General features: G+C 34.3%; 1 protein-coding gene across 3 annotated transcripts in view; it reads left to right on the top strand.

Annotated features, from left to right (window-relative positions):
• The window catches only part of ATR (ATR serine/threonine kinase), a 107,272-nt gene that overhangs the window by 39,026 nt on the left and 44,537 nt on the right, over window positions 1-23,709 (top strand). For all 3 annotated transcript variants that reach the window (XM_059064922.2, XM_067033624.1, XM_067033623.1), the window contains 8 exons: window positions 6,809-7,015; window positions 8,119-8,232; window positions 12,088-12,203; window positions 15,289-15,409; window positions 17,018-17,155; window positions 17,957-18,167; window positions 20,864-21,042; window positions 22,896-23,060. In XM_059064922.2, coding sequence (XP_058920905.1) covers window positions 6,809-7,015; window positions 8,119-8,232; window positions 12,088-12,203; window positions 15,289-15,409; window positions 17,018-17,155; window positions 17,957-18,167; window positions 20,864-21,042; window positions 22,896-23,060 — 1,251 coding nt within the window. The remainder of the gene's footprint in view (window positions 1-6,808; window positions 7,016-8,118; window positions 8,233-12,087; window positions 12,204-15,288; window positions 15,410-17,017; window positions 17,156-17,956; window positions 18,168-20,863; window positions 21,043-22,895; window positions 23,061-23,709) is intronic.

Here is a 23,709-nt window from a genome sequence, read left to right on the forward strand (position 1 = left end):
TTCAATCCCTGGTTGGGGAGCTAAGATCCCACATGGCTCGCAGACAAAAAACCAAAACATAAAACAGAAGCAATATTGTAACAAATTCAATAAAGGCTTTAAAAATGGTCTACATCAAAAAAATCTTTAAAAAAAGAAAAAGAACCCATATGATAAGATATGAGAGCCTAAGACCCTCGGGAGTTAGTGAATTGCAAAACTGTGTTATATTTGTTTTCATGATAGAAGGAAGCATTTACTTAGGACAAAAGATATACATGATGTTAACAAGTACATGCTTCAGAGTTAGTGCACTTGTGTAAACAGTGTGGGAAACAGCCAACATGGAGATGATCCTACCACATGTGAGGAGCCTTGAATCTCCTTCAGTGTAGGTTTCACACCCTCCTAACTGTAGATCTAGATTATCAGTAGATAATACAGTCAGTATACTGGTCCAAAACACCTAGGAAAAAAGAGAGAAGGAAATGGTTTCTTTTCCAACCATGGCAAGAAGGTAACATCAAAGTTGAAAGCAGTTCAGTCAAGTTCTTGAATAGTGCTATCCAAAAGAATTTTCTGTGAGGATGGAAATGTTCTGCACCTACACTGTATAAGCATTGCAGCCACTAGCCACATGTGGCTCTCTGGAGCACTTGAAATGAATGATTGAAGAACCGAATTTTTTTTAAATTTTATTTTATTTTGTTTAATTTAAATTTAAACTGCTGCATGTGGATAGTGGCTCTCTTATTGGACTATCTTAGTGCAGCTCTAGAAGAACCTACAGCAATAACCAGAGTATGAAAATGATGTAAGATAACAGGGTTAGAGATCAAGAGAGTCTTTGTAGCGATGCTATGAGAGTCCATGAAAGAACAAATGCAAAAGATATTCTTTTAAAAGTTAAAATCTTAGCCACAGAGAAAGGAAAAGATACTTTAGGAGTGTGTTGAAAGACGATGTTTATCTAAAAATAGATCTAAAGTTGTATAACCGTATAAACAAATAATTTGGTATAATGTAGTAATAAAGCACACTTAAAGATGGTGTGACAGTTAATAAGGTGATGGCTAATGTATCCTTGGATACGTAACTATTTTGATGGACTGACTCTGCAAAAGTGCTGTATTCTAGGGTAGTCACCAGAGGATCATTGACATTAAAGAAATGGCAGCTTCTACTCCTTACTTTTAAGGAGGAATATACATTTTTGAAGGAATAGAGGACAGCTAAGCTCAGTGGATAGCTGAAAAATTTAACTTCTGTGTCAAAAAAAATCAGGCTATAGATCAAACTAAGCAACCATATAATCACTTTATGAAAATTGATGCTGCTCAGGTTGAAGTAAATCCCTATGGTAAAATCCCAGAAGGACAAGTTGTTTGGTTGAGACCAAAATAAACTTGGATGACAATGCAGAATAAATAATAAAAAGATATATTTACTAATAATTACAAATCTGAGAATGAGCCCATTGAAAATAAAGCTGCTAGGGACTTCCAAGTTATCCTAGGATAATGGTGGATGTCTAAATGTGAATCTCCATATACCCTGCAAAACGTCATAAGTAGCAAAAAGGAGAGCAAATAAAACCACACACTAGTCACACCTCAACATAACTTGAGACTGAGAATACTATGAACTTCAAGTTACATGTAATCAGTAGAGCTATCTCTGGAGCTCATGCCACAAGCTTGTGTTGAGAACAGTTAGATTCTGAGGAGACCCTATGAAAAAAAAGTGGAGTGAAGGAACTATGGATGATGATAAAGCAAAGACAAAATCACCAACCGAGACGATCCCACTCTAGGTGCAACAATACTGAAAGTTGGTCTAAGATGTGGTACATTAGAGAATTGGTTATAGGGAAGGTACTTGAAAGTGTATAGATCCTAAGGTTGCAGTCTTTGGAAGTCATTATCTCTGGGGAGAAGTAAAAGAATAGGAAGGGGGAGGCACTTTTTGGAGAGAGTAGTAAACAGGAGGAAGAAAGTAAGAGAGAGAATTTTAAGGGTCCTGCAGAAATAAACAGAAATCCACAAAATCAAAGATATACCTCCCCATACTACTCTCCTGCCAGTAAAAGCTACTTTTGAAAAAAACTACACTGAGCTATGCTGACAGAAAAGAGTACTTACGAAATCAGAATCTTGTAAGCTACTACAAAATCCTTACTGTTAACTGCATACAGCTATTATGAAGGGCCCACAATATAAATAGAAGAAAATATATGTTCTATACATATACAAGGTTACTATAAGATAAAAACAGAAAATGAAAATTAAATCTTTGTAATGACAATTTCTCCCCCAAAACCAATCATAAAGCATAAGTAAATTAGACTTAGCACTAGAACCTGAATTAAATATTTCAAGCAAGCATTTGTAGATATAAAAAAAGAATTAAGGGAATTTCCTGGCAGTCCAGCGGTTAGGACTCCACACTTTCACTGCTGAGGGCCCAGGTTCAACCCCCGGTCTGGGAACTAAGATCCTGCAAGCTGTGTGGTGTGGCCAAAAAAAAAAAAAGAATTAAGTGAGAAATTTTAAAAGAGAAATGGATAAAAAAACAAGAGGTGACTGAACTGAAGAAGTTGAAGAAATGAAGGTTAAATTATAAGGACCGTGGGGGGAGAATATATATGACTGAAACTTAATAAGGAGCATGACGAAAGGCAGAAGAATAATCAAGAGAACAAAAATGAGATTAGAGAAAGGAGTACAAAGGATCAAAGAATTAGGTGAAATGGAAGCTCAGCAAAGATTTCACATACAAATAGAGTTTCTAAAAACGAAAAATAAAACAATAGAACATAATTAATATTTAGAACTATAATCCAAGAAAATTTTCTGGAAATAAAAGACTTTCATTTCATAAAATGAAAGGATCCATTGTGTACCTGTGAACATTGACCCCAGAATAGTCAACCATGAGACATATCTTAGACTTTAATAATAAGAAATCTTCAGGACCTACAGGGAAAAAAAAAAAATTTTTTTTAAATCACTTAAAAGGGCAAGAAAAGTAAGTTAGTATCAGAATTTTCAACAGCAATATACAGAGTGAACCTAGAGGATAGCAGCATTTTCAAAAATGTTAAGGGGCATAAAGAATAAGCCAAGCTGTCCTTAGAATATCACAGATAAGAAACACAGTTTTAACATACAAGAATTGAAGAAATATGAATTTCACAAGCAAGCCCTTCCTAAGAGGTATGCTAGAGAATGGCTTCACTCAATCAAGAGCTGACTGGGGAGACTTTGGCAAAAGAACTTATGGTTACTAGTTATATATTTAACTAAAACAACAGTGGGGATGAATTTGGGAGAATTCTATGTAAATGCTATGTATTTTAATAAAATAGAAATTATGCAATTTTTTAAATGGGGGAAGAAGAGACTAAGATATAAATAAAATGGTCTTAGTACTATTGTGTAGGCAACAACTAGGAATCAAAATATGCTATTTAAGGGCTTCCGTGGTGGCGCAGTGGTTGCGAGTCCACCTGCCGATGCAGGGGACGCGGGTTCGTGCCCCGGTCCGGGAAAATCCCACATGCCACGGAGCGGCTGGGCCCGTGAGCCGTGGCCGCTGAGCCTGCGCGTCTGGAGCCTGTGCTCCGCAACGGGAGAGGCCGCAGCAGTGAGAGGCCCGCGTACCACACACACACACACACACACACACACACACACACACACACACACAAATATATATATATATATATATATATATATACACACTATTTAAAACTGGTAAACAGTTAAAGAAGGTTAAATAAAGAGACCAGAGACATTACAAAAGATATTTTTTTTTTTTTTTTTTTTTTTTTCGCGGTATGCGGGCCTCTCACTGTTGTGGCCTCTCCCGTTGCGGAGCACAGGCTCCGGACGCACAGGCCCAGCAGCCATGGCTCACGGGCTCAGTCGCTCCGCGGCATGTGGGATCTTCCCGGACCAGGGCACGAACCCGTGTCTCCTGCATCGGCAGGCGGATTCTCAACCACTGCGCCACCAGGGAAGCCCTACAAAAGATATTTGTGTAAAGGGTACCTCTAGAACAAAAGTATAAATTTTCTTCTATACCAAAAGAAATTAATTTTTAGGAGCTAATAATAATTTTAAAAAACTGATAGAATTGAGGCCCGGCATATCAGTCATATTAATAAATGTGAAAGACCTTAAAAGAAAAAATATTACAAATTGACTTACAAAGCAGGAAACAACTCTGTGCTGTTTGTAATACACATGTATAAAATAAATTATTTAGAAAGGCTAAAAGTAAAGGAGTGAGCAAACTTTTAAGTTGAAGTAAGAAAGCAGGAATTCTGATTCTGCCCCTAGACAAAGAAGAATAGAAACCGAAAAGTATGAAATGTGACAAAAAAGGGTACTTTATAATACCAAAAGCTGTAATTCACAAAAATGCAATAGAAGATGTGGAACTTACAAAGATGATACATTATGAATATATATACTCCTGAGCGAGCAAACCCATAGAGACAGAAGATAGATTAGTGGTTGCCTGGGGCTGGGAGATTGGGAGGAAATGGTGAGTGAACTAATAATAGAATTAATGGAAAAAGTCATTCTGTTATTTTCATAAATGTTGAAACGGCCTTTGACAAACCATACCATCCATTTCAGATAAAAACACTAAAGAAAACAGGAATCGATGGATAGTACTAATATATTATAAATGTATACATATGCATATGTGTGTTTATGTATACTGCATACACACGTACACACACATACATGCACACATGCACGCTTGATGGGGAAATAAGATGCATTCCCACTGAAAGCAAGCATGCTCATTATCTCCACTACAATTTAACTTTCAGTTGGAAATATTGGCCAATGAATTTAAATAAGAGAAAACAATCAGAGGCGTAAGATTTGGAAAAGACATGAAACTACCTCTATTTGCAAGATGGCATGCTAATACACTTGGAAAACTCTAAAAAATATCAGTAAACTACCTCAGATAACAAACAAATTCAGTAAGATAGGAGAATATAAAAATCATAATCTTCATATAGCAACAATAACCAGGTAGAAGACTTGTTGGAAAACCCAATTTACAGTAGTAACAGAAAAAGATAATATACTTAGGAGTAAGCGTAACAAGAAATGTATAAACCAATAAGAGGAAAACTTTGCAACACTCCTGAAAGACACAAAAATGTAATTGATTTAAACAAACGGCAACACCCCTTATTTATTGGGTAGGTTGACTCAATATTACAAAGATTTTAATTCCCCCTAAGATAGTTTATAAATTTAATGCCATCCCGAAGAAATGCCAAGTTGTTTGTTTTTTTAACTAGAGAAGTTCATACTAATGCTAAGATGGAAAAACAAACATGTAAAAAATAGCTAGGAAAAATCTGGAAAAAAAAAGCAACTACGGGAGTTCAGTAGCCCTCCCAGATTTTAATATACTCTACAGCCTCTATAATTATAACAGTGTGATACGGGTACATGAGTAAACAGACAGACCATTGGGAAAAAAATAGAAAGTCTAGAAATAGACCCAAGTGTATATGGACATTTAGGACATGATAAAAACATGAATTTTTTTTTCTTTTCTTTCTTTCTTTATTTATTGAACACACACTCACTTTATAAATTTTTTTGGAATTGAATATTTTTTGCTGAAAAATGAAACCCAGTTTATCTAACCTAGAAGTGAAGTAAAAACATTTTTAAACACTTAGGAGGGAAGTATATTTTAAAATTACCTTTCATTTAGTGTTCATGTATTTATTGTCTTGAGTATGAACTGCATTTATCTTTGCCAACTAAAATGTTCTTTTCCTTATTGTTTTCTAGCTTTAGCAAGGTAATATATGTCTATAATTATATTAGTTTTGCTGTTTATTGGTTACTAATTCACCTATTTTAAGTATTTATGCCTGAATAAACCTGTAATGTTATTTAAATGAGTTAATGTTGAAGTTTCTGGATGACATAAAATGTCTTTTTATTTTTCTTTTGAAATGTATTACTCTAATTTGAATCACAGTTTTAACATGGAGTTTGAGATGCTCATATATGCTTTACTTTTGCTAGAAGGAAAATTATGTAAACAAAGTAGTTCTAAAGTGGTCACACAGGTACAATAACTAAATCTAACTGGCTTGAGAATAGTCATTTCTTATGGCTAACAGTTTTTCATTACAGCATCCTCAGTAGATAGATGAAAAAAGATTACTTGAACCAACATATTTTTTCATAAAGCCTACCTCTTTCTTCCTACATCTTTTTTAAAAAAATCATCCCTACAGGACTCTTTTCCCATATCTTTTTCTCCTGTACTAGCTTTTTATACACTCTTCAGTTTTCTTATTTTAATTAATAGCTCTTCCTTATTGACTTATTTACTAAAATATCTATTATCCTTGAAAAGATACTCTGAGGTCTTTTTCATTTTCTTCATTTTTTCTTTACCTTGTACACATATTTGTTATTGTACATATTGTATGATATTTTATCTGTTTGCATGTTTATTTTCCCTTTAGATTGTAAACTCTTTGGGATAAGACTATGTCTTATTTCTGTATACTGATGTAATAATATCAGTAACTGTTTATTTAATGGATTAGTGATTAAAACTTTTAAGCACACTTAATGATTCTAATCCCACAGAACATATTGTGGACTATATTATGTGAACTCAGCAAAAACTAGGTGAAAAGACTGAAGATATAGGAATTTAATTTTGTCAATATTTGTCAGATATTCCTTAATATTTTTAAGCTTTCTGGTTAGGACAATATACTAGTTTGTAGAAGTTATGTATAAACTTTCTACTTTTATTTTAGGAAAAACTGATCAGATATGCAACGGATAGTGAAACAGTGGAACCTGTTATTTCACAGTTGGTGACAGTGCTTTTGAAAGGTTGCCAAGATGCAAACTCTCAAGCTCGGTTGCTCTGTGGGGAATGCTTAGGGGAATTGGGAGCAATAGATCCAGGTCGGCTAGATTTCTCAACCACTGAAACCCAAGGAAAAGATTTTACATTTGTGGTAAGTTCTGGTAATTTGGAATGACCAGAAGAGTTCACTGTCCTAATGGGGTTTCTATATTGCATTTTATTGAGAGTTATTGCATAACTCTTCAGGTTATCCTTAGTGGCAGCTTGATCTAAACTAGACAATTTAGGTAATTTCGGAGTTTATTCCTTAATACTATTGCAGAGACCTTTAGCCAAAAACTATAAAGTTGGAGTCCAGTCTAGTGTGCTGTGTTCTTTTAAATAAGCTTTCTAGGGACTTCCCTGGTGGCACAGTGGTTAAGAATCTGCCTGCCAATGCAGGGGGCACAGGTTCGGTCCCTGGTCCGGGAAGATCCCACATGCTGTGGAGCAACTAAGCCCATGTGCCACAACTACTGAGCCTGCGTGCCACAACTGCAGAAGCCCACGCGCCTAGAGCCCATGATCTGCAACAAGAGAAGCCACCACAATGAGAAGCCCACGCACCACAGCAAAGACCCAATGCAGCCAAAAATAAATAAAAAACAAAAACAAAAAATAAATAAATAAGCTTTCTAACCTAATCATGACAGATACTTAAAATCTAATTAATTATTTAAATTTTACTAAGCACAATTGCTAAGTGTCTCCATGGGAAACTGATTCCCAGGGTGTTTTAATAGTGTGTATATAAAAATGTTTCCATAGTCAAATGAGTGTGGGAAATCTTGTAAAACAAAATTAAACAGAACTTTTAATATATTGGGGAATGTTATGAATCTCCTAGAGAAGAGTGTGTGAAAATTATTTTTTGGAGCTTCTCAGTTGACCAAGGTTCTACAGAATGCAAGTTAGGAAATTCTATACATACAATTTTCTTTCTAAGAGTTAAAAAACAAAAAATGCAAATTGCTGGATTTATGTAAAAGTTGAATGAGTCTAACACTTTATAAATGGTCTGAAAAGCCTTAGATTTGGCTTCTTAGCTACAGATTATATTTTAGTCTTGGTACCAAACTTTGTTTAAACCTTACTGAGCTTTCCTTTTCTAAGTTAAATTCACTTAGGCGACTAAGTTAAATTCACCATGGAATGAGGTACAATTTAAGAAAATTTATACAGATTAGCCTGTAATTTTTTCTTGTTCTTATTGAGACTGGCGTAGAAGATGCAAACTTTGCCTATGGATTATTGATGGAACTAACAAGAGCTTACCTCGCATATGCAGATAACAGTCGAGCTCAAGATTCAGCTGCTTATGCCATTCAGGTAAGAGTGTATATAGACATTACTGGCTTTATGTTATTAAATTCTAGTAAGAAAGTTGTAAATTCTGTGCTTTAGAAACTCTTATTTTTTTTTTGAGTGTCATTTTTATTATCAAAGTAATATAAGTTCTTAACAAAAATTTCAAAGAGTACAGAAGTGTACCCTCCTAACAGATTATTATATGTACTTTGAAGTTTTTTCTATGTATATACAAATATATATGTTTTCTCCACCAAACAAGCAGATCATAGTACTTGATTTTCTTCTGTGCTTAAGTCTTATCTTGTATAATTTTCCATGTCAGTACATATATCTCTAATTCATTCTTTTCAATGACTTAATATTCAATATGAATGTGCCGTCATTTGTTTAAGAAATTTATTTAACACATTTAGGTTGTGCTCACTGTTTTGTTTTTACAAAAAAATGATTTTGAAAACATGCATAATTTCTAAGTACTTAAGTGAATATATCAACAATATAAATATCCAGAAATTAAAATGTCTCAGAGCAGATACAGAGTTTACATTTGATAGATTTTATCAAAAAAGTTTCACCAGTTTATATTCCCTTGACAAACCTGCCCTTAATTAAAATTTTAAGTCTTTGCCAATGTGACAAATAAAAAATGATATTGTTTCATTTTAATTTGCATTTAATTATGAGAGATGTATAACATCTTTTATTTATTTATTGCTTTTTGGGGAATTTTCTCTACATGATCTTTTCCCATTTTTTCCTTGGTATTGGTCTTTTATTTAACTGATTTTTTAAGAACTATTTGGATGTAGTGGAAATTAACCCTATGTCTACCATACGTGTAATAAATATTTCTCCAGTTTGACTTTTTTTGCCCCTTTTCATGATTTTTTTTTAATCAAAATATTTTTTTATTTTTTAAGATATTCAGTTCTGAAATTCATGGTTAGAGGTATGATTTAAACATATTTGGAAGTTTTCATAGTTCATAGTAGAGATGGCATTTACAACTGTGATTCTGGATGGGATGATCAAGAGAGGGAGTATGTATAGATAAAAAGGTTCTAATAATTGAGACCTGGATAATGAGAGCTCAGTGAGAAGAGGGAAAAAGTAAGAAAACTGAGAAGGAGCTACCAATAAGGTAGGAGAATATGGTGTTCAAGACAAGAAAGTGTTTCAGGAGGTATGGAGTGCTCCAAATGCTGATCATAGGTTTAATAATTTCAGGGTTGAGAATTGACCATTGGCTGTATTAACATAAAGGTCATTGCTGACCTTGATCAGAGCAGTTTCAGTGTATTTAGAAAGCCTCATTAGAGTATTTTTAAGAACATGTGGGAAGAGAGGAATTAGAGAAATTACAGAAACTCTTTTGAGGAGTGTTGCTATCAAGGAGAGTGGAAGAATGAGATAGTAGCTGGGGAGGAAAGGGAGTAAAGATGGCAAAAAAAAAAAAAAAAAAAATGTTTATCTGTTGCTTGGGAACAGTTCAGCCGGAGGAGAATAGCATTGTTGTATATGAGAATTGGTATAATACTATTTTAAATAGGTAAAGAGATGTGGAATATAGTGTACCAGTGGAAAGAGTAGCCTTAATTAAAAACAAACACAATTTGGGACTTCCCTGGTGGACCAGGGGTTAAGACTCCACACTCCTAACGCAGGGTGCCTGGGTTTGATCCCTGGTCAGGAAACTAGAGCCTGCATGCCGCAACTAAGACCTGGCGCAGCCAAATAAAAAAATAAATATTTAAAAAGAAAAAGAAACAAACAAGGGACTTCCCTCGTGGTGCAGTGGTTAAGAATCCACCTGCCAGTGCAGGGGACACAGGTTTGAGCCCTGGCCCGGGAAGATCCCACATGCCGCAGAGCAACTAAGCCCATGCGCCACAGCTACTGATCCTGTGCTCTAGAGCCCACAGGCCACAACTACTGAGCCCGGGTGCCACAACTACTGAAGCTTACGTGCCTAGAGCCCATGCTCTGCAACAAGAGAAGCCTCCACAGTGAGAAGCCCGTGCACCTTTGGTAGTGTATATATGTCCATGCCACTCTCTCACTTCGTCCCAGCTTACCCTTCCCCCTGCAGCCGCATAGCACAGGGAGATCAGCTTGGTGCCTTGTAACCACCTAGAGGGGTGGGATAGGGAGGGTGGGAGGGAGACGCAAGAGGGAGGAGATGTGGGGATATATGTATATGTATAGCTGATTCACTTCGTTATAAAGCAGAAACTAACACACCATTGTAAAGCAATTATACTCCAATAAAGATGTTTAAAAAAAAAAAAGAAGCTCGCGCACTGCAACGAAGAGTAGCCCCAGCTCGCCACAACTAGAGAAAGCCCACGCACAGCAACGAAGACCCAACACGGCCATAAATTAACTAATTAATTAATTAATTAAAAAATAAAACATACAATTGTGACTCATTAAATTAGAGTAAATTAAAAAGAAAAAACCAATTCATCTGTAGTAACAAAAGAGAAAGCAGAGCATATAAGTACTGATACTGATATTGCCAGGCTGGGGAGATATTAGCATGGAAGTTGTGGAGATCTCTTGTGATTGCTTGTTTTCTCAGTGAAATATGAAGCAAGATCTACAACTGTAAGTATATTAGTGTTTTTTGTTTTTTCTTCCAATTTTATTGAGATATAATTGACATACAGAGCTGTATAAGTTTAAGACATGTAGCATAATGATTTGACTTATATCATGAAATGATTATCACAATAAGTTTAGTGAACATCCACTATCTCATATAGATACAAAATTAAATTTTAAAAAAGATATTCTTCCTTGTGATTAGAACTCTTGGGATTTATTCTCTTAACAACTTTCATATATAACATATAGCAGCGTTAATTATATTTATCATGTTGTGCAATACATCCCTAGTATTTATTTATAACTGGAAGTTTGTACCTTTTGACCACCTTTATCTAATTCCCCTCCCCTGACATTAAAAGTATAAATGGTCCCAAGACCAAAAAGTTAGCAGATTGCTGATTTACTAAGTCTGTTATTGGAGGTTGATTATGAGGACTTCTGTAGCCAGAGTGACTTTGCAAACATCAGAAAAAGCTGGCTTCAAACAAAATTTTAATAACATTTTAAAGTTAAATGAAAATGTTTTGAATATTTCTGTATTTGAACTTTTATAAACTTCCTTTTATTAAAAAATGCTAAATATAAGTATAAAGTACATATTCTATTAGATAGTATTTATACTTTATAATTATTAGGGATACATCTATTGCATGTGGTCCTTTTCAGTGAAATTAGAAAGAAAGAATAGTAGATGATGGAAGATATAATACCCTAACATATTTGTCTTGTTTTAAAGATTGATGTTGGAGACAAAGATTTTTTTTTTTTCTTTATGAAATCCCACTTGTTTTATTTTCAGGGAAGTAAAATATAACCATTTCATTGATGGATTTGAATAGTAAATTGGTCTTTAACATTTGCATCTTATTTTCAGAATTTTAAGCTCAGTACTTTATATTTAGAATTTGAGATATCTTGAATTTTTGAACTATTTTACATTTGTAGTTACATTCATTAAAATTCAGAAAAGGTCAAATTCTAAAAATTCTGCAAATATAGACAATTCCAATTTTTTCCTCCAAATAGCTTAGTCATTTGTTTCAATACATGTTATGTACAGCACACAAATTGCATGTTCAAATATTACCACAGCTTTGTGACCTTGAGTAAGTCACCTAAATGGTTTTAAGCATTGAGACTACTCCAAAATTTTATCATTTTATGTATTTTTCTATGTATTTTTATGGCTGTAATGTGAAGAATGTTGATGGATGGTTTATCTGTTTCATTGATGATTTACAACTGTAAAATATGTATTTGTAGGAGTTACTTTCTATTTATGACTGTAGAGAGATGCAGACCGATGGCCCAGGTCACCAATTGTGGAGGAGATTTCCCGAGCATGTTCGGGAAATACTGGAACCTCATCTAAATACTAGGTCTGTAGACTCATTAAAACTATTTTCATAAATTTTTTTTAAATTTTATAAACTAAATATTATTTTTGATATAACTTTTTAGCATTAAAAGTATTTTTAGTATATTCTAATATGTATTTTGCGCTAAGATTTATGCTTATAATATTGTCAAAATGAGAAGTATAGTCTGCTCATTGTTTAAATTCTGTAATTTTAAGTATTTAGACAAATTCATTGAAGCTGAAAGGATTGATTTTTTTAAAAATTCAACTGTCAGTAGTACTTTCTACTTTAAATTGAATGTGAGTTGAAACTTTTGATAGGTCTAATTAACACAGAAATTTAAGAATTTAAAGCTAGTCCCATAGCCTTTAGTAATCCCAGTTAGAGATTAGAGATTTTTAGCCCTACCAATTTCTCCTCATGAAAATATTTCCTCCTTCTACTTTTAAAAAAAGTATTTTCTACCTTTTTTCCTCCCCATTTTAATAACTTTGTTAGGACTGATTGAAGGCCGTAAATAATTTTTAGTTAGAAACTTTAAATTTTAGGTAGTCTAAGTCACAAGCTTATTGGATATGTGACCTTGCATAAATTTAGTTTTTGAGCCTTAGTAGACATGTAGTAAAATTCTTTATAAAAGCCCTTAAAAGCATACTTATTTGCTAGATACCCTTTAATATTTAGAAACCTTTTAAATATCATTTTATTTCTTATGAAGAGCATTGTTTAAAGATATAAAATAAATGTTTATTTTTTCTTTTTTGAGGACTCCATACTTCTCCATTTCTTTATCTATATTTTATAGCACATATAGATGCTTAAGAGTTTCTGTGATCTTCTGGAAAGTTTATGGTTTTTAGAGTCACATAGACCAAAATTTGAATCTTGACTCTGTATTTGCTCACTCTAAAATCTTGGGCAATTTACTTAATATTTCCAGGTCTCTGTTTTTTTCATCTTGAAAATGTGGATAGCTTTACTTATGTTATATGATTGTTAGGAATAGAGAAGATAATGTTAAAAAGTACCTAGCAGAGTGCCTGATATTTGACTTAGACTCAATAATAAATGCTTATTCAATGTCAGCTTGTTGAATTTTGCTTTTTTTGGAAGGGGTAGTGTGGCAATTCCTTACTTCATGTGAAGTAGAAGCCACCATTTCTGCCTACTTGTTATTCAATTTATTTCATAAGAAGCCAACATTTTCTGCCAACTTCCTGTTCTTTCATAAGAAGAATATTTAAGTGGTCACTTATAAGAGTGATCTTAGCAAAGCAATGAGAATTCTTATGATCCTTCTACTTTTATATCTGGGGGCTTGAAGGAACCTCTCAGATGGTCCCTCAATGGTAGAAGTTAGATTTATCTAGCGGGAATCTGCTCATTGAAATCACCACCTCATAAATGTTAGAAGTCAATAGAGAGCAATATTAATGGAATTGACTCACTTTTGTATGAAACAGCAAGATACCAGGTTAGCCTGTAGGGCAGTTTTATAGCTTGGACTGCTTGATATTTTCTCCACAGGGCCTAGGAGAAATAAAAGACTTCCTAAAACCATATCCTTGTTTATGCTGCTTTAAAGTTATACTCCTATACTCTCCTTTAATTTTTTTTTTCACTTAGGCTGTTTATATGCAGTCACTAAACCTAGATCAAAGGGATGGCTATGTTTGGGAGATTTCCTCAAAAAATTGCTGTACACATGTGTAAGATGAGACCTGTTTGAACATGTTTAAGTGTTAAAACTGAGGAGCAAATAGAAAGGATCATGTTGAAGTTATGGAAGAGAGAAGTGGTAATTGATATAATAAGGACCCCAAGGGGCATCCAAAATGGTAGGCATATATCTAATAGGAGATTAGATTAGAGGAAGTGAAATCTCTTTCTCTGTAATAGGGGAAGATAAAATAATGGATGGAACTTAGCAAATTTTACAGATTTAGTTGTGGGATTGTGTTAATGGTTTCTTCTTTTTTTTTTTTTCCATGAAGTAAGAAGTATAGGAGGTGAGATTATTGGCTGAAAGTGGCAACGGAGTTGGTATAGGTGATGTAAGGAGACCGGTGATGATTTGAAATAGCCACTGTGGAAAAGAGAAGAGAGAGCTGATAAGGAAAACTTAAAAGGATTTCTGGGCAGCCTAGAGGTCCTTTGAGGTTGAAGGCTAAGATATGTAGCAGTACTAATCTCATAAGCAATTTAGTGATTTTTCCTCTATCAATGCGGTGGCCTAGGTATCATTTCAGTGAAGGCAGGCATTTAGACTGATCCAAGGTTGGGAGCTTGGTAGATGGGTACAGCTGGTGAAGAAAATGTGGCAGTGGAGTGCGTACAGGATATTACCAAGAGAGTACTTGAAGTGAAGCACCGTGGAGACCAAGCTGGCTAGGGAGAGAGGTAATGAAATGAGGGTATTATAGATCAGGAGAGTTTAGCAGAGTCAAGGGACAGAAGGTCTCAGTGAGAGATGTGTCAGAGTAACTGAGCAAAAGACCTGGAACTTTGGGAAACTGGCTGTAAAGTGAGGTCTAAATAGTACATTTTGGAAGTGAAGAAGTTTCTCTGTATTGTCAAGGGAGTCCCGATAAAGAAGTAGAGGGGAAAGTCATTGAGAAGTTTTCATTTTGACTAGATGGTCCAGCCAGACATTGAAGTCACTCAGGATGATGAGACTTGGTGAAGAAAGAAAATGCGAGCAATTTATTAAATTTATCAGTGAATTTGGTAATCAATGGGTTTGGTAGATGCCCATAATGAGGAGTAGAGAATAGTATATATATCTGGGTGGCTTGAACCTCAAAGGAACAGATCTTTCTTGTACAATGATGGGGTTGGAAGGATCTGAAAGGAGCATTGAGGAAGGGAGGAAGCAGACTTAAATCCTTTGAAGTACTTGGGATGTGCATGAATGACCTACTGCCCAGCCATTAAGAAGGCTTTAGGGAAAGTAGTGTCTTTAGCCAGATTTCAATAAAGGCAAAGCAGTGGGGTAGTCAGTGAAAGAGTTGATGTAGTTTCTTATGCTTTCTTTACTGAAGTTCTAAACAGATTGATATATATATATATTTTTTTTTTTAATAAACAATTTTTTAAATTACAGATATAAGAGTTCTCAGAAGTCAACAGATTGGTCTGGAGTAAAGAAACCAATTTACTTAAGTAAATTAGGTAATAACTTTGCAGAATGGTCAGCATCTTGGGCAGGTTATCTTATAACAAAGGTAAGAACTCTGTTCAGAATTTAACTGAACAGAAATTGTAAAGGAAACGAGAACAGCTATCTGAATGCATAGTACACACAGTAGGAATTGTAATATTTGTGCTGATATAGAAGTTTTCATAGGAAATGTTTACTACTAGAGAGTAACAATTTCTCTTAGAGAGTAACAATTTCTCTGTTGTTAACTAGTAACAGTTTCTGAGTAGAAGGTAGTTGTTTTATCAAGCAAGTTACTGTGTTCTTCATGTGTTTGTAAAACGTCTATTATATTATGTCTGTTCATTTTAGGTTGTAAAATAATACTGTTTAAAAGGATATAAATGGGTTTCCCTGGTGGCGCAGTGGTTGAGAGTCCGCCTGCCGATGCAGGGGACACGGGTTCGTGCCCCGGTCCGGGCAGATCCCACATGCCATGGAGTGGCTGGGCCCGTGAGCCGTGGCCGCTGGGCCTGCGCGTCCGGAGCCTGTGCTCCGCAGCGGGAGAGGCCACAGCAGTGAGAGGCCTGCGTACCGCAAAAAAAAAAAAAAAAAAAAAAAAATGTATATATAAATGCTTTATCAGACTTTTTTACATAATAAAAAGATTTCTTAGGTAATAAAAAGATAATATTATCCCTTAGTGGCTACTTCTAAAAAAGGATACATTATCTGAACTTCCTCCAAAATAAAAGTAGAGGTTTTTTTAAAAATGAAATTTCATGGAAAAATAGAGGTATATTTCTGACGTTTTCCTAATATGAAATTTTTACATACCAGACAGACAAAAAGGTACCCTGTGTTCACCCAAAATGTTTAAGGTGTACTTAAATTTCACAACTTTTGTTTTTAATTCATATTTCTATTAATGTTTTAAAATATTATCATAATAATTTGTACCTGGTAATTTCAAGAAAGTGTCTCTCATTTTTTAATGAACATACTGAAAATATAATATGTGAAATATTAAATTAATACTCTTTAATTACTTTCAGCTATGGAATATTTTATTTAGTTGTAGTTTAGTTTTTTTTTTAAGTGAAGGATTTGTATTTGAAGAAGAAAAAACCTTTAAACTTTTATAAGAGAACAGTAATGTTGGTAAATTGAAGGTTAGATTATACCAATAAAATTTGACTCTAACACCAAGTAATTTAATTTTTTTATTTCTTTCATTTTCTTTCCTATAGTTAATCACTGTTTATTACTTAATAAAAATGTGATCTTGTACTTAATGTGCTGGCCCAGAGAATACCTTCTGGTTACTTTCCTCATCTATGTGCTCAAGGAATAAATATACTAAATTTAATGTTACCTAAGTAAAATACACTGTATTTAGGGAAGTTAATCTGTAACAAAACATGATTCATTTTAAAATGAACTGTAAGGGGATAAGACCATTTTTGCTGGATAGTTGGCAGCCCAGGTAGCTACATTGCCTGTAAGGGGTCTCAGCAGTTCAGCCACTTGACCAGAGGGATAGTAATCTGAAATCCTCCCTGCTTTGAGTGCCTTTCTCCATAGAATACCCACTCTGCAATGTTAAATTAGCTCACATGTTGTTTTTTGGCATTAATCAAAAGAATAAAATGAATAAAACTACTTACTCTCTTTAAACCATTGGAGTTTATAGGTGCGGCATGATCTTGCAAGTAAAATCTTCACCTGCTGTAGCATTATGATGAAGCATGATTTCAAGGTGACCATCTATCTTCTTCCACATATTCTAGTGTATGTTTTGTTGGGTTGTAATCAAGAAGATCAGCAGGAGGTAAGAAATATCATTTTATTTGGTTTCTGTTCATCCAAACATTTATGCAATGTAATTAGTATTAAAAAGGCTACATATTAGTAGGAAATGTAGATCAAGGTATGCTATAATATGTAAGTACATATGAAAACGCTTACAAAATCCTTTTATACTTTTATTTATCAAAGAATTGTATAATGCTTAGTTCATATCCTTTACCTATTTGTGGTTGAGTATGTGAGTGTCCTTTGGTAGTTTGATATGTATTCTGGATACCAGTTGGTGCCAGTCATATCTCACAGAAATTTTTTCCAGTTCTTTTTAACCTTTGTTTATACCTTTTGCCATGCAGAAATATAAATGCCAAATTTATAAATCTTTTATAACTTTTTAATTTAAACCTTTTATGTGATGCCTTCTCTTATCCAATGTCATGAACATATTTTCCTACATTTTTTGATCCTTTTGTTTTAACATGCCCTTCAAGTACTCTGAAATTGATTTTCACAGATACTGTGAGATATTGTTTAAAGTTTTATTTTCTACTAGTTAACAAGTAGTTTCGTGATCATTTATTGAATAATCTAGAAGAATTTTTTAATATTTTTATATTTACTCTCGTGACTCTTTTACAGTATATTTTCTTTTCAGGGAAACATTTTATTGGCTTAATTATAGATGAGAAAAATGATTTATTATTAATCTATGATAGATTTTTTTCTTTTGAAAATTATTGCCTTAAAATGGTTAGTCTTATATGTCAGTTAATAGTAAAATGATATTATGCCGACATATTATTCACCATAAAATGGTTCTTCTTAGGTTTATGCAGAAATTATGGCAGTTCTAAAGCATGATGATCAGCATACCATAAGTACCCAAGACAGTGCATCTGATCTGTGTCAGCTCAGTACACAGACTGTGTTCTCCATGCTTGACCATCTCACACAGTGGGCAAGGCACAAATTTCAGGCACTGAATGCTGAAAAATTTCCACACGGCAAATCAAACAGAGATAAGGTGGACTCCATGAGTAAGTCATAACTTCTGTATACTTCTTCTCTTAATTATTAACCAGTTAGCTCCTTTCTGTATCAGTTCTGTAATTTAAGCATTAGCTTTTAAAAGACCTATGTTTTCTTGCATGCCTTTTTTTTTCCCCTTAAGATGGCCTTTTTACTGAGAAAGAGCAGTGAATTTATAGTTAGAAAACCTCTCTTTAAATTCTTACTGTCACTTCCTTAAGCAAAACACACCTAATTTTTCTCTGCATAAAATACGGTTGATTCTGGGCTTCCCTGGTGGCGCAGTGGTTGAGAATCCGCCTGCCGATGCAGGGGACACGGGTTCGTGCCCCGGTCCGGGAAGATCCCACGTGCCGCGGAGCGGCTGGGCCGGTGAGCCGTGGCCGCTGAGCCTGCGCATCCGGAGCCTGTGCTCCGCAACGGGAGAGGCCACAACAGTGAGAGGCCCGCGTACCGGGAAAAAAAAAAAAAATACGGTTGATTTTATCTCCCTTAGAAGATTGAGGATTAATTGGGATGGTGATGATATAAATTGTTAAGTGTGTATATATATGAATAGTGAAGTGTTCTTTATACTTTTTCACTTATAAGATACTCTTTGCAGTCTTTTTCACATTTAAGTTTTAAATTTCAAAGAGTTTACTTTCATTCATTTCATGGCCTATTTTTTTTTCTTTTTTTAATTCATCTTATTCTTTTTATTCTTCTTTTCCCTTTCTCTGGTAGTGTTGGGTATCCAGCAGGCTCTCCAAATATGCTTAATATATGTTACTATACTATACCCTGCTACACCTACTATCGTGCTATTTCTTTCCCTGTGATATTACAACTCCCACAAAGGTGACTATAAGAGGAATCTCATTACAGTTTAAAATGACACTTGCCCCTATGATACAAGCACTTGGTGAGAAGAATTCTATTCATCAGACATTAATAGATACTCTTAATGTCTTTGAACTTTTGTGTTTTTCATTCTTGCAGCAAGTGGGTAAAGTATATGATACTTCTGCTTCTTATACTTTATACTTTAGCCATTTTAGTGGGATCACATGATTTTCCCCCAAAGCTTCGAGGCTAATTGGAAAAACTGACTAAGACCCTTAAAGAGGCCTTCACTTACACCAAGTTCTCAGTTTGTGAGCATCTCCCTCTTATTCCTATATCTGTGGAAGCACATACATTCCTGTTGTTAAGCATAACAGTTTGTTATTTTTCTAAGATTTTTTGGACTTGCAAATAATTATGTTTAGGGGAATGTTTTTCTCTGCAGTAAGACTAATTATTGATATATTTACATTATTTCAACAATTAAATGTTTCTGTTTCTGCATGTGAAAATGAAAATGATAATCAAAAAACCAAACGCGAACTCCGTTATTACCATTTCTTACTAACATAGTAATGAAAATTCTAGCTTTTAAGAGTAACATTTGTACTGTTTCAAAAGTACAATACTTTAACATGTCTCATAATTTGAAATGATTTACAAATTTTGATGGAAGTAAAGAATTTATTTTAAATATAATTTCTTTTAAATTTACTGTCTTGATTATGAAATTTGTTTTGTACATACTGTTATGAGTCATTATTAAAATTTATAAGTTTTAAATAAGAATTCTTAAACTGGATAGTCCAGAAGTTTCTCAGTTAGGTCTTTTCTTAGACTGTTTAAAAAAATTACCATTTTAAAGTATTTGTGATTTTACTTGAAAGGTACTTTTACTTTTTATTAGTATTAGTTAACTATACTAACTGTATTAGTTAATATTGTATATATAGAAACACAGGAAAAAAATAGATTGTTAACAAAGAATACTAAACTTTAAAATTAAAAAGAAGGCTATTTCTATAATTCTACTTTTTCCCTACTAATAGCTATACTTTATCAGTGTTTTTATAGTTATTAATAATAAATAACTCATCTTTGTATCTTTTTATCATCTTTATATCTCCTCAACATTTAACATAAATTTTTTAACATCTTTATTAGAGTATAATTGCTTTACAATGGTGTGTTAGTTTCTCCTTTACAACAAAGTGAATCAGTTATACATATACACATGTTCCCATATCTCTTCCCCCTTGCGTCTCCCTCCCTCCCACCCTCCTTATCCCACCCCTCTAGGTGGTCACAAAGCACCGAGCTGATCTCCCTGTGCTATGCTGCTGCTTCCCACTAGCTATCTGTTTTACATTTGGTAGTGTATATATGTCCATGCCACTATCTCACTTTGTCACAGCCTACCCTTCCCCCTCCCCACATCCTCAAGTCCATTCTCTAGTAGGTCTGCGTCTCCATTCCCATCTTACCCCTAGGTTCTTCATGACTTTTTTTTTTTTCTTAGATTCCATATATATGTGTTAGCATATGGCATTTAATATAAATTTACACTTAATTGTCACAACAACATTGTAAGTAAGGCAAGACAGATACTAATATTTCCCTTTTATAAATGAGGAAACAGAAGCTCAAATAAGTTAAATGACTGTTCAAGGCAAGATAAGTCATAATGGTGCTGTTGGAGCAGGAATCTTCTGAGCAATATTCTTATTGGTAGTTACATTCTAAATAAGATACCCTAATACATTTAGATTAATTTATTTCATGAAATAAATTAAAAATAAATAAATTGAAATGTAAACAGATACTTCTAAAATTTCATCTTCTCAGTCTTTAATTACTCAATTATCTTTTTATAATCTAGTACCTACTGTGGATTATGAAGACTATCAGAGTGTAACTCGTTTTCTAGACCTCATACCTCAGGATACTCTGGCAGTAGCGTCCTTTCGCTCCAAAGCATACACACGAGCTGTAATGCACTTTGAATCATTTATTACAGAAAAGAAGCAAAATATTCAAGAGCATCTTGGATTTTTACAGGTTTGATATTAATATAGTGAACTTAATAATGACATTTAATATTGCCAGTCTTTTATGTTTAGTTTGTTCATTTTGGGGGGTTAGACGATAATACTATGACTGTGTGGGGAAGAAAAGAAAGTAAAGGTCAGTGGGCCTAATACAATGGATTAAATAAGAGGTCAAGATTGTTGGGCTTCTTTTCAGGTCAAAAAGCAGAGTGTGGTGAGAGAACTGGAAAATGAGTAGCTTGTAGTCTTTGGGTGATTAGCCCTCTCCTGTCTTTTTCTCCCTTGTCTGGCTCTGAGTCTCCTGTTCATTGTTAAAGTCATTCCTTTACAAGGATATTCAGCTCCCTCATCTTTCTCCCTTTGTGTTGTATTCACTTCGTAAGACTCCAGTCCTGGATAAACTCACCCATTTGCCTTCCCAGTGTCTGCATGTAAGCACCTGAACATCCCTGGAGAAAAATCACACACTGGATTTTTAACTGGTTTTTCCTTTCAATTTATAATCTCAAACATCAGTGGGACTCGTTAACATTGCCTTCAGTCATTCTATGTTTCTCTAGTAAAGACTACTTTCGCACTCTTCAAGATGACTATTTCTTACCTTCTCTTCATTCCTCTGCTTCCACCTTACTTACTCTGTTGAGATGATCTTGCTTCATTGTGCATTAGGAGAGTAGAAGCCAGATGTCTACCAAATCCAAAAATACATTGGCTTCTGTACCATATTCTCTTTCTTCCCTTCTCTTGTTCCTAAGGAAGGATCCCTTCCTGCCAAAATTCAGTTCTTCTACTTTTGTTCTTGATTTCAATCCTTCAGATATTCCTGCTTTCTCCAATATCATTAATTTTTCTTTCTCAACCAGAGTACATAGAGCATATAGACATGCTCTGGTGTCGCCTGTAAAAAATCTTAATTTTTTATAATTCCCTTGATCTTACAGTATCTTCTTCAAATACTTCCCATCTTTCTGTTTCCTTTCACAGTCAGTTTTTAAAAGAATTGCCCATCTTCTCTGTATTCCTTCTTTACTTCCCATTTACTCTTTGCCCATTCCAACAAGAGTTCTTTCTCCATTGTAGTGACTCTACTCTTGCTAAGAAAATTGGTGGCCTCCATATTACCAAATCCAATAAATGCTTCCTGGTCCTCATTTTCTTAGCCTCATGGCATCATTTGACCACTTCTTTATTAAGGTATTTTCTTTTCTCTCACAATTTCTGGGATACCACATTCTTCAGGTTTCTTCAAACTACTCTGGTTTTTCCTGTGTTTCATTTGTTAGTTCTTCCTTGTCTATATATATACAAGTACTCTGATGTCCTTCCCGTCCTCTTTTCTTCTCTCCCTCTGTTCATTTCCTAAATCATTTCATCCTTTCCCCTGCCATCGTTGTGCTAATTGCTCCCAAATTTTTATCTTCAGCCTGAATATCTCCTTTGAACCCAGATTTAGTGTCTTGTGTTTCTTGAAAGCATCTCAATATGAGTATATTAAAATGCTGTTTAAAATGTTTTTAAGTTTTAAAATGCAATAAAATACTTATAAACTATACTCAACAGAATTTATTAAATATTGGATTTTTAAAAGAGTTCAGGACTTTGAGGTTCTTTACAGCTCTCATTATCAATAACAGTTACTAGTATAGATTTGTATTTAAGTGGAATATGATTATATTTAAGTGGAACAGAATACCTGGAAATAAGTTTGCAGTTTCACTGTGAATCTGTCTTGAAACAAATACATGTTGTTGCTTTGAAAAAAAAATTCTTATATTTTTTTTTTACATAAACTGGTGGCTTTATAGTTTTATTTCCAGTTGTGTTTTTTTCCTCCGTTGATTGTTTTTTAATGATTGAACAAAGAAATTGTATGCTGCTATGCATGAACCAGATGGAGTAGCTGGAGTAAGCGCAATTCGGAAGGCAGAACCATCTCTAAAAGAACAGATCCTTGAACATGAAAGCATCGGCTTACTGAGGGATGCCACTGCTTGTTATGACAGGGCTATTCAGTTAGAACCAGACCAGGTAAGAGATAAATGAAAGGCCTTGTAACAAAAATAACTCTGAACTAGGAACTTTGGAAACCTTAATTTCAATACTGTCTCTACCAGTGTCACAGTGTGTCTGGAAAATATTTAACCGTCTCTGAACTTGAGTTTCCTGATTGATAAAATTAGAGACATGCTAGAGGATCTCAGAGATCCCTTCCAATACCAAATTTCTGTGACCTTACAAATCTCCCAATAAATGAGATTTACTGTGAAGTATACTTACATTAAACTCTATGTTCCATTACTCTAAAACTGATATAATTTTAGTTTGCTATTAAAAGTATAAGACTTGCATCAATTTTTAATAATAATATTGATTCTCTACAGCCTAAGAAACTTTTTCAGATTACACATGCCCCTATCACCATCTGGGAATCTCTGAAATGGTCCCTTAGAATCACTGGGCTACAGTTGCTAACGGGGGGACGTTGCATATCTCATGTATGTTGGAACAGGAAAGGGGTTTAGAATCACTGATTTATAATCTTGGCTTATATCCTCTCTAATCTCGGGGTATTCCTTTTTGTCATAATTGACATGTTCATTTTCTCAAAAGTTCAGTGTGTAGGGCCTTTATTTTTCACAGTCTTGTTTTCAATTTTAAAGAATATTTCACAATCCTA

This window comes from Kogia breviceps, chromosome 5 (assembly GCF_026419965.1).
Source record: "Kogia breviceps isolate mKogBre1 chromosome 5, mKogBre1 haplotype 1, whole genome shotgun sequence".
Taxonomy (NCBI): domain Eukaryota; kingdom Metazoa; phylum Chordata; class Mammalia; order Artiodactyla; family Physeteridae; genus Kogia; species Kogia breviceps.